Here is an 11,293-nt window from a genome sequence, read left to right on the forward strand (position 1 = left end):
TGCTTTTTGTTTTTTTTTTTTCTTTTTTTTGAGACAGAGTCTCGCCCTGTGGCCCAAGCTGGAGTGCAGGGACACGATCTTGGCTCACTGCAACCTCTGCCTCCTAGGTTCAAGCAATTCTCCTGCCTCAGACTCCTGCCTCAGCCTCCTGAATAGCTGGGACTACAGGCGCCACCACACCCGGCTAATTTTTTGTATTTTTAGTAGAGACGGGGTTTCACCACGTTGGCCAGGCTGGTCTCAAACTCCCAACCTCAGGTGATCCGCCTGTCTCGGCCTCCCAAAGTGCTGGGATTACAGGCTTTAGCCCCCATGCCTGGCCTGGCTTCCTTCATGAAATAGGTGTTGAGGGGACCACAGCTCTGAGCTCACTCCCCCAGTACATTTCTGCACTGATGGAGGAGGTAGGGCTAGTCCGAGGGAAGCAGCTAGAAGACTTAAGATGTTCTCAGTGCCCTGTCCCCTCACAGTTGCGTGGCCTCAGACAAATCGCTTCTGTGCTGTCTGTGGAGAACGATCTAAAAGTGGGATTGGGGTGGGGGGCGGTGGCTCACACCTGTAATCCCAGCAGTTCGGGAGGCCAAGGTGGGAGGATCACCTGAGGTCAGGAGTTCGAGACCAGCCTGGCCGACGTGGAGCAAGAGTTAGAGTCTTGTTCATGGCGAAACCCTGTCTCTACCAAAAATACAAAAATTAGCCGGGCATGGTGTCGGGCGCCTGTAGTCCCAGCTACTCGGGAGGCTGAGGCAGGAGAATCGCTTGAACCTGGGAGGCAGAGGTTGCAGTGAGCCGAGATCACGCCACCGCACTCCAGCCTGGGTGACAGAGCAAGGCTGTGTCTTGAAACAAAAACAAACAAACAAACAAACAATAAAAGTAGGACTGGCATTTCCCTCTCATGGTCATATGCAAAGGGGCGAATTAAATTCTTTCTGGAGGAGGCCGGAAAGGCACTGCATGAATGGGACATACCGCGGGTGCCACGGACCAGCTGCTGCGAGGTACGGCCGGGGTTCTGCCGCCTCGGGGAGGCCTGGGTATCCTGAGACGAGAGATGCTGCCTTCTCACCTCGGGTGCCTGGGTCCGGCCCAGAGCCCGTCACACCTGGGCTGGTGCAGTCCAGGTGAAACCCGCCCTGCCAGCCACCCCCACCATCTCCCTGGGGGGCCCCTGCTGGGCCTGCATTCTGACATCATGCCTTCAAACTCAACGGTGAGGCTGCAGGAACACACATCCCATATGACGCTGAAGATGGGGCTTGGGGCTGACTTTGAGCCCTTCCTCTCCCTCTCTCTTTTCTCACTACAAGGTTGTGCCGCCATCACCACCATCCTCTCCAGAACTTTCTCCTCTTCCCAAACTGAAACTCTGTCCCTGTGAAACACTCAGTCCCCTCCCCCTCCCCAGCCTCCCGGCATCCCCCATCCTACTTCCTGTCTCTGTGAATCTGACGACTCCAGGGACCTCCCAGAAATGGGATCACACAGGACACGTCCTTTCGTGTCTGGCTCCTCTCACTGAGCGTGAGGTCCTCGAGGTTCATCACGCTGTAGCCTATGTCTGGATTCCCTTCCTTTTCACGGCTGAGTAATATTCCACTGTCTGGTTGGACCATGCTGTGTTTATCCACTGATGTGGACGCCTGGGGTGGCAGAATTCCACCCTGGAGTTGTGGGGAATCGTGCCGCTGTGCACATGTGTGTGCAAACACTTCTTTGAGTCCCTGCTGTCGGTTCGGTGGGATCTATACCCAGGAGTAGGATTGTTGGGCCCTATGGTAACTCCATGTTTACACCCATGTGAGAAGCCGCCAGGCTGGGCCTTGTTCCATCCCCACCAGCCGCGCACCAGGGTCTGTTTCTCCACCTCCTCTCCTGCTCTTGTCCGAAACTGCACTTGTTATCTGAGCCTCAGTGTCCTATTAAATAGGCGCGGGGTTCCTCCAAGGCTGCTGGCAGGCCCTGTGAAAGGCTGTCAGCTCCAGCTGCTGTTAGCCTTAGAGGCACGATGGTTACCTCTGAGCTGTCAGGGAACCAGGGAAGAAAGGCTAGTTGGAGTCTCTCTTTCTTTTTTCTTTTTCTTTCTTTCTTTTTAGACAGGGTCTTGCTCTGTTGCCCCGGCTGGAGTGCAGTGGTACCATGATAGCTCACTGCAGCCTGGACCTCCTGGGCTCAAGCCGTCCTCCCACCTCAGCCTATGGAGTAGCTCTCTCTTTCTTTTTCTTTTTCTTTTCTTTTTTTTTTTTTTTTACAGAAACGTTGTGTTTAATAGTAAAGCTTAGCACACCCCAGCCCTAGCAATGGCATGGAGCTGTAGCAGAAACAGGCAGGCGGCCCCCATGGAGCCTCACATGGCGAAGAGGATAAGGAAGGCGATCATCAAATGGAAGAGCCCCATGACCTCAGACAGGGCAAAGCCCAGAATGGCACAGAAGAAGAGCCGCTGCTTGAGAGACAGGTTCCTGGCATAGCCAATGATCAAGTTGCCCAACACTGTTCCAATGCCAGCCCCTGAACCTGCCACACCAATTCTGGCTGCCCCAGCACCAATCAACTTGGCTGCCGTGTCCATGTCCCAGGAGATAACACTGGTCTGGAACTCCCGTCTGGCCACCTGGAGTGGGAAGCTGCTGTAGGAAGGCTGTTTACATGAATTCACTGGGCTGTTCAAGGAGGCAGATGGGAGGCTGAGACAGGAGAATGGCCTAAAACCCGGGAGGCGGAGCTTGCAGTGAGCTGAGATACGGCCACTGCACTCCAACCTGGGCGACAGAGTGAGACTCCGTCTCACAAAAAAAAAAAAAGAAGGAGGCAGACACAGGCCTGATTAGCCCCCTGGTACAACAGCGGATCGGAGCTGGAGAAATGAGCAATGCCCCGGTGGTCTGCATTTTTTCAGTCGTTGGTAACTAACATGAATTGATAAGGCCATATCTAGATTGCCATCACCTCTCCCAGCACTGGGGGGAAATACCCCTCCACACTGCCCAGCCCACAACCCTGCCTATTGCTGGCTCCCGGCCCCAAGTCACCTGCACTCCCCCCTTTTTCATTTTTTTTAGACAGGGTCTTGCTGTGTTGCCCAGGCTGGAGTACAGTGGCACCATGATAGCTCACTGCGGCCTGGACTTCCTGGGCTCAGGCCATCCTCCCACCTCAGCCTCCAGAGTAGCCGGGACCACAGGTTGGCAACACCCTATCCAGCTAATTTTTAAATTTTTTTTTGTAGAGACGGGGCCTTGCTGTCGCCAGGAACTCCTGGGTTCAAGCAATCCCCCTGCCTCGGCCTCCCAAAGTGCTGGGATGATGGGTGTGAGCCACAGCGCCCGGCTCTAGTCTTTTTGGGTGTCCCTTGGGAGTGATCTGGAAAGCTTTGGGGAAGTGCAGAGCAGAACGGGCGCCACCTCAGGGTGTGTGGACACGCAGACACATGCAGGCACATGCCGGCACACACAGGCAGACACACACACACAGGTACACGCAGACACACGCAGGCGCACATAGGCAGACATACACAGACACATGCTCACACACACAGGTACACGCAGACACACGCAGGCACACGTAGGCAGACATACACAGACACACGCTCACACACAGGTACACGCAGACACACGCAGGCACGCAGACACACGCAGGCGCACATAGGCAGACATACACAGACACATGCTCACACACACAGGTACACGCAGACACACGCAGGCACACGTAGGCAGACATACACAGACACACGCTCACACACAGGTACACGCAGACACACGCAGGCACATGCAGGCACAGACACACGCTCACACACAGGTACATGTAGACACACGCAGGCACACGCAGACACACACACGCTCACACACAGGTACACGCAGACACACACAGGCACACGCAGGCAGACACACACGCTCACACACAGGTACACGCAGACACGCAGGCACACGCAGACACATGCCCACACGCAGACACATGCAGAACCAGATACAGACACACACTCACATATAGGTACACGCAGACACACACAGGCAGACACAGACACATGCTCACAGGTACACGCAGACACATCCAGAACCAGATACACAGACATATGCTCACACACAGGTACACGCAGACACAGGCACACGCAGACACACGTTCACACACAGGTACACACAGACACACACAGGCAGACACAGACACACGCTCACACACGGGTACACGCAGACACACGCAAAACCACATACACACGCTCACACACAGGTACACGCAGACACACGCAGGCACGCGCAGGCACACACAGGCAGGCACAGACACATGCTCACACACAGGTACATGCAGACACACACAGACACACGCAGAACCAGACACACAGACGCATGCACGCACACACAGACACATGCAGCACAGGCACGTGCTCCCAGAGCAGGAGTTGTGAGGCTGGTGGAATCCAAGACTGAGTTTCCCAACCCACCGCAGTGGGGCGGCCTCGGATGACGTGCAGGCATGCAGCCCAGATGGCCCCAGAGGACCGCAGCAAAAACAAACACGCCGGGTCGATTCCAGCAGAACCCTTCGACCCAGGCCTGCACGCGGTGTGCTGGGAATCTGCCCTGGGTGGGGCTGTCCCACTGCCTCCCAGAGTTCGTTGTGGTCCCTGGATGCTTGCTGACCCCAGGGAGGACAGGGTGGGCCGCGGCGGGCGGGGGATGGGCACTGCAGCAGCTGCTGGCAGCCCTCACACATCTGGGAAACCAGGAACCCTTGGGAACTAAACTTGGTCTTTTAAATGAATTAATTAATTTAAGAAACAGGGTCTTGCTTCACTGTGCAGGCTGGAGTGCAGTGGTGCAATCACAGCTCACTGCAGCCTCGACTTCCTGGGCTCAAGCAATCCTCCTACCTCAGCCTCCTGAGTAGCTGGGACTACAGGTGCACACCACCACACCTGGGTAATTTTTTTTTTTTTTTTGAGACAGAGTCTTGCTCTGTTGCCCAGGCTGGAGTGCAGTGGCCAGATCTCAGCTCACTGCAAGCTCTGCCTCCCAGGTTTACGCCATTCTCCTGCCTCAGCCTCCCGAGTAGCTGGGACTACAGGCGCCCACCACCTCGCCTGGCTAGTTTTTTGTATTTTTTAGTAGAGACGGGGTTTCACCGTGTTAGCCAGGATGGTCTCAATCTCCTGACCACGTGATCTGCCCGTCTCGGCCTCTCAAAGTGCTGGGATTACAGGCTTGAGCCACCGTGCCTGGCCTCTATCTGGGTAATTTTCAAAACTTTTTTTTACAGATGGGGTCTCCCTGGGTTGCCCAGGCTGGTCTCAAACTCCCAAATGCAAACGATCCTCCTGCCTCGGCTTCCTGAGTAGTTAAGACTACAGGAGTGCGGCACCACCCTGGCTAATTTTTAAAATTTGTTCTAAAGATGGGGTCTCGCTATATTGCCCAGGCTTGTCTCAAACTCCTGGGCTCAAGTGATCCTCCCGCCTCAGCCCCCCAAAGTGCTGGGATTACAGGTGTGGGCCTCTGCACCCGGCCTGAATTTGTTCTTAACTCGTTCACGCTACATGAGTCACCAGGGCTGTCCCGTGTTCAAAGTTCCAGTAAGTCTTTGTACTCCTGTTGGCAGGGTCAGGACAAGGTCCACCTCGCAGGCTGGGGCCGTGGGGGCAGTAAGTTCAGTCTCTGGTTGTATAACCAATCACCACCCACGTGGTGGCTTCCGACACCATCCACTTAGTACATCACAGTTTTTGGGGGCCAGGAGTCTGGGAAGAGCAAATCCAAGGCCTCTGCTCAGGGTCCCTCCAGGGCTGCAGTCTGGGTGTTGGACGGGGCTGTGTCTCATCCGAGGCTCGGCCGGGGAAGGCTCCTCATTCAGCATTCCCTCAAGCTGTTGGGACCATCTGCCTCCCTGTGGTTGTAGGACCGGGGTCCCTGTTTCCTTGCTGGCTGTTGCCTGGGGGACACTCCCAGCTCCTAGGGGCCACGCTTGGGTCCTAGATATGAGGCCCTTCTTGGGCCTTCTCACAATGCACTGCTCACTTCTTCACACCAGGAACCAGCAGGGGACTGTCTTCCCATGACTCTGCTAAGCTAGAGTCTTCTGGCTGGGTGTGGTGGCTCACGCCTGTAATCCTAGCACTTTGGGAGTCTGAGGCAAGAGAATTGCTTTAAGCCAGAGGCAGAGGTTGCAGTGAGCCGAGATCATACCACTGCACTCCAGCCTGGGCGACAGAGTGAGGGAATAAATCTAAAAAGAAAACATAGAACATCCCTATATAAAATGTTATGGCGTTATTTTCCCTTTTTTTTTTTTGAGATGAAGTCTTGCTGTCACCCAGACTGGAGTGCAATGGCATGATCACAGCTCACTGCAGCCTCAACCTCCCAGGCTCCAGATCCTCCTACCTCAGCCTGTCGAGTAGCTGGGGCCACAGGTACGCACTACCACGCCCGGCTAATTCTTTTATTTTTTTTGTAGAGACGGTGGTCTCACTGTTGCCCAGGCTGGTCTTGAACTCTTGGGCTCAAGCAATCCTCCCACCTCAGCCTCCCAAAGTGCTGAGATTACAGCCGTGAGCCACCACGCCCGGCCTCACGCTTGTCTTATTCAGCATTATGACATCATAGAGGGTGCTGATTCTTAGAGGTTTTGTGGGTCTGAGGGTTTTGAGGCTCAGAGATTTGCTGAGGCTCAGGTAGACGTAGGCAGAACTGGGACCAATTCCCCGTTAGAGCCGGGGACCCTCAGAGAACCCAATACGGGACACCCAGGGGACCGAGGGCAGCCTGGTGCTGACTCCTTACTCGCCCTGCTCACTACTCTATTTTAGGAAGCCATTTGCATTTTTCTATTTGATTGAATCTCTTCCTGAATGCTGGCTCCGATTCTTTGTGGAATGAGGCAGAATATAAATAAATCAACAGAAAACGGTGCTCCAGCCATGAGTGAGAGACTGCCCGTCCTGCAGGGCCGAAGGAATGCACGAGCAACGTCCGCTCAGGGTTAGGCTCAACGGTTGGTAGCCCCAGGTTTCATGGCTAACCAGGCCAGAGAAGCTGGGCAGAAAAGCACCTGTTTGCAGCTCCTGTTCAGTGGGGTTTCTCCCCCTCAGCCTTGTGGACATTGGGGCTAGATCCTTCTCTCTGGGGTGGGGCCGTCCTGGACACCGCAGGGTGCTGAGCAGCGTCTCTGGCCTCCACCCACTCCCTGCCAGGAACCCCCCAACACCCCCAGACCAAGAATCATCAGCTTCCAAACGTTAACATGCCCAAGTAGGGAAACCATGCTAAAGGAATTTAGCTAAGGTCACAGAGCTGGAAAGGGGTGGATCGGGGCCTCAAACCCCTGGCTCCTGGCCCCCTACGGGCCAAGCTGTGGGGATTTGGATCCCAGACTGACCCCCGGCATGGAAAACCACCAGCGTGGACCGGCGCCAGACCTGCTTGTCTGTCGCTTGTCTGCGAGAGGCCAGGAAATGGCTGGGAGAGGGAGAGACGGTTAAACGAAAAAACATCCCAAGAATGCACACTGCTCGTCTCCAGCCCTGGCAGCCCGCCCTGCCGGTGCCTGCAGCAGAGGGTCCCATGATTTTGGGCTCCGCCTCAGCATCTGCGGGATGGGTGCCACTGGGCGGGCAGGTCCAGACCTCGCCAAGGTCTGCACAGGGGTCACCCAGACACACCTGACTCAGACCATGTGGCTAAGTTTGTTTTGAAATTTCACTGCCCAGCGTAACAGAGCCCGAGGCCACTCCCAGCACGGCTGGCTCCGGTCCGGGTCTCTGTGTCCTGCAGCTCAGGGTGGCCGGGGCGGGCGGGAGGACAGGCACCTGGCACCCCCCCAGACCTGCACCCTGGCCATCAGGCTGCCCCGGGAAGCCAGGCGGCCGGGAAGATAAATGGCAGAGTCAACAGGGCGGGTGCAGGAAAGGACGCTCCCTGTGCATCCTTCTGAAGCCCTGAGCACACAGCCCTGTCGGTTGGGAATTGTTGAGTGTTTTCCTCTGAGGTCTGCAAGTGTTTATGGTAACAAGAGGAGGGAGGAGGGCACAGGGACAGCCGCTGCTGGGCAGCAGCTCCACCTGCTGGTCACCTTCCTCGGTGACACACAAGGACAAGCTGCCGATCGAAGGGGCTTTGGCAGAAATGCAGGGAGCAGGGGACGCACCCCCACGGACAGGGGCTTTTCTGGTTGCCAGACACGCAGATGACGGGTCTGACATCCTCATTTCCCAGGAACTCTGTGGATGGGTGTCCTGGGGCTGCCGTAAGAAAGTGCCACAAATGGGGGGTTGGAAGGGGAGAACTTAAAACCACAGATACGGATCCTCTCCCAGTTCTGGAGGCCAGAAGTCTAAAATCACGGGGTCTGCAAGCCTGTGCTCCCTCCAGAGGCTCCAGGGGAGGACCCTTCCTGCCTCCTCCAGCTCTCGGTGTGCAGGTGTCTCTCAGCTTGTGTCCTCCTCCCTGGACACCCAGCCAGACTCCACTGGAAATTAAAAAAAAAAAAACCGTTGCACCCCCCCCAGTGCCCGTCCCAGAGCACCCACTCAATAAACGCTGGAGGAACTCCCGGGGCAGGAGAAGGCAGGTGTGCCCAGGGGTCAGGGCCTAAACACACAGCTAAGTGAGTACCGCCGACCCCACCAGCCCCAGTCCTGGCCCCTGACATTGGTCACGGTCTGGCCTGCTCACCCCTTCATGCCTTTCTGTCTAAGAGGCAGGGATAGGATGCAGCCCTGCTGCTCTCTGCCTGGTTCTACCTTTTTTTTTTTTTTTGAGACTGAGTCTCACTCTGTTGCCCAGGCTGGAGTACAGTGGTGCGATCTCCACTGACTGCAACCTCCACCTCTTGGGTTCAAGAGATTCTCCTGCCTCAGCCTCCCAAGTAGCTGGGACTACAGGTGCGCTCCACCATGCCCAGCTAATTTTTGTATTTTTAACAGAGACAAGGTTTTGTCATGTTAGCCAGGCTGGTCTCGAACTCCTAACCTCAGGGGATCTGCCCACCTTGACCTCCCAAAGTGCTGGGATTGCAGACGTTGAACCACTGTGCCCGGCTCTCTGCCTGGTTCTGTTTTATTTTATTTTAGAGACAAGGTCTTGCTGTTACCCAGGCTGGAGTGCAGTGGTGCAATCACAGCTCACTGCAGCCTTGAACTCTTGGCCTCAAGGGATCCTCCCCTCTCAGCCTCCCAAGTAGCTGAGACTACAGGTGCCACCAAGCCCAGTTAATTTTTACTTTTTTTTTTTTTTTTTCTGAAACAGAGTCTCAGTCTGTCTCCCAGGCTGGAGTGCAATGGCGCAATCTCGGCTCACTGCAACCTCTGCCTCTCGGGTTCAAGCGATTCTCCTGCCTCAGCCTCCCGAGTAGCTAGGATTACAGGCGCATGCCACCATGCCTGGCTAATTTTTGTATTTTTAGTAGAGATGTGGTTTCACCATGTTGGCCAGGATGGTCTTGAACTCCTGATCCCAGACAACCCATCCGCCTCGGCCTCTCAGAGTGTTGGGATTACAGGTGTGAGCCACCGTGCTCGGCAATTTTTACATTTTTTAAGAGACAGAGTCTCACTATGTTGCCCAGGCTGGTCTTGAACTCCTGGGCTCAAGTGATCCTCCCACCTCAGCCTCCCAAAGTGCTGGGATTACAAGCGTGGGTCACCGTGCCCAGCCTCTGCCTGGTTGTTGAGGCAGAGACTGGTGTCTTCTTCCCTCATCTTCCCCCCATATCAGGCCTCAAGACTTACATGAACCCCGTGGGAACATGCACTAGGACTTCCCTCACCAGAAGTGCCTTCGCTGCAGGCCTAGCCTGAAAGTGATTAATCTCTGCTTCCACCTCTCCCTTCCCCCAACAGTTTGTCTAAAAGTGCCTAGTGGCCTGGGTGACAGACTGACGGGGTGTCTCTCGGGTGGCCTGGAGCACCGGCTGTCAATTCCTTCACTTGCAAATTACCCAGGAGGGGTTAGCAGAGATACTGAGTTCCCAAACCACAGGGGGGTGAGAACAGGTCTGAGGCTGTGGGGTGGGACATGGGGGCCCCCTCCCTGGTCCCTGGTGTTGTTCACCAAACACAGCAGCAAAGCTGTGTCTGCAGCCAGGACGCCTGCAGCCAAGCTCCTGGCTGCGCTCCCAATGCCCACTTCTGCAGGGGTTTGCCCCCCACCCTGCAGGGATGGGACACCTCCCCTTCTCCTCGAGGGTGGGGACACTGTGACATGATCCTCAACAAGATGCCTGGCCAGGCCCCATTCACTCTGCATCACCCAACAGGTGTCGGAACAATGCATGAACCATGATATGGTCTAAGATGTAGGCTCTGCTCAAGGTAGGCACAACTGTGAGGAATAAAATATCAAGGTTTCACAAGGTGACAAGTGGCCAGTTGCTCGAGTTGTGTTAGAGAAACAGAGAATGTCTGGGACGGGACGGGGAGGTGAGAACACTTTGTGGAGGGTTTGGCATGCAGCCTGTGCCCTATAACCGTCGCTTTAAGCCAGGATGCCAGCATCATCCTATGTCACCTACCACCCATCTCTTGAAGTCATTGCCAAAGTGAAAAAGCAAAATGGAAATGCTTTGCCAAAGGGACGAGAGACAAAAAGTTGAGGTCCTTAATATATAAAGATCTCCAACAAATCAATAAAGGTGAACAAACCAGCTTAATAAATGTGGGATCCTGAAGCAGATCACGGAACACAAAAGCACAGGAGAATGGAAAAAAGGATGAAATTTGAATCAGCCCTGTACTTAATATTATAGCAAGGTTGATTTTTTTAGTGGTGATAAATGTTCTGTAGTTATGGAAGATGTCAGCCAATGGGAAGCTGAATGAAAGGTGTAAGGGAACACTCTGTACTATTTTTGCACCTCTACTGTAATTCACAAATTATCTCAAAATTTAACAAATAAATTGTTAAAAGTGAACATAATCCACAAAAAGCATTATAAATGTTCATTATTAAAAATGTCAAGCTCTCCAGTAATAAAAAAGATTATAGATCATACAATCAGATGTTACTTTTAGCCTTTAAATGACAATTTTTTTTTTTGAGACAGGGTCTAGCTCTGTTGCCCAGGCTGAAGTGCAGTGGTGCAATCATGCCTTACTGTAGCCTTGACTTCCTGGGGTCAAGGGATCCCCCTACATCCACCTTCCAAGTAGCTAGGACTACAGGTGCATGCCACCATGGCTGGCTAATTGTTAATTTATTTTATTTTATTTTATTTATTATATATATTTTTTGAGACAGAGTCTTGCTCTGCCGCCCAGGCTGGAGTGCAGTGGCGCAATCTCGGCTCACTGCAAGCTCCGCCTCCCGGG

At 54.3% G+C, this 11,293-nt stretch overlaps 1 protein-coding gene and 1 long non-coding RNA gene across 2 annotated transcripts in view; both read right to left on the reverse strand.

The window, feature by feature from the left end:
- LOC105527651 overlaps positions 1-11,293 on the reverse strand; it is a 171,193-nt gene that overhangs the window by 77,325 nt on the left and 82,575 nt on the right. The gene's annotated exons all lie outside the window — the stretch shown is intronic.
- LOC105527650 (ATP synthase F(0) complex subunit C1, mitochondrial-like) lies at positions 2,348-2,891 on the reverse strand. Its single transcript, XM_011964065.1, has 2 exons — positions 2,806-2,891; positions 2,348-2,672 (listed from the first exon to the last, which is right to left on the reverse strand). Exons 1-2 carry the CDS (start codon positions 2,889-2,891, stop codon positions 2,348-2,350), a joined length of 411 nt encoding a protein of 136 aa, XP_011819455.1.

This window comes from Colobus angolensis, unplaced genomic scaffold (genome assembly GCF_000951035.1).
Source record: "Colobus angolensis palliatus isolate OR3802 unplaced genomic scaffold, Cang.pa_1.0 Scaffold64, whole genome shotgun sequence".
Lineage (NCBI taxonomy): Eukaryota > Metazoa > Chordata > Mammalia > Primates > Cercopithecidae > Colobus > Colobus angolensis.

Bases quoted from the DNA above. Each gene is read 5' to 3' on its own strand.
- LOC105527650 (XM_011964065.1), bottom strand. From the start codon at position 2,891: ATGCAGACCACCGGGGCATTGCTCATTTCTCCAGCTCCGATCCGCTGT. The intron at 2,673-2,805 runs CTTTTTTTTTTT...CCCATCTGCCTC, and splicing joins AGGCCTGTGTCTGCCTCCTT to CTTGAACAGCCCAGTGAATT.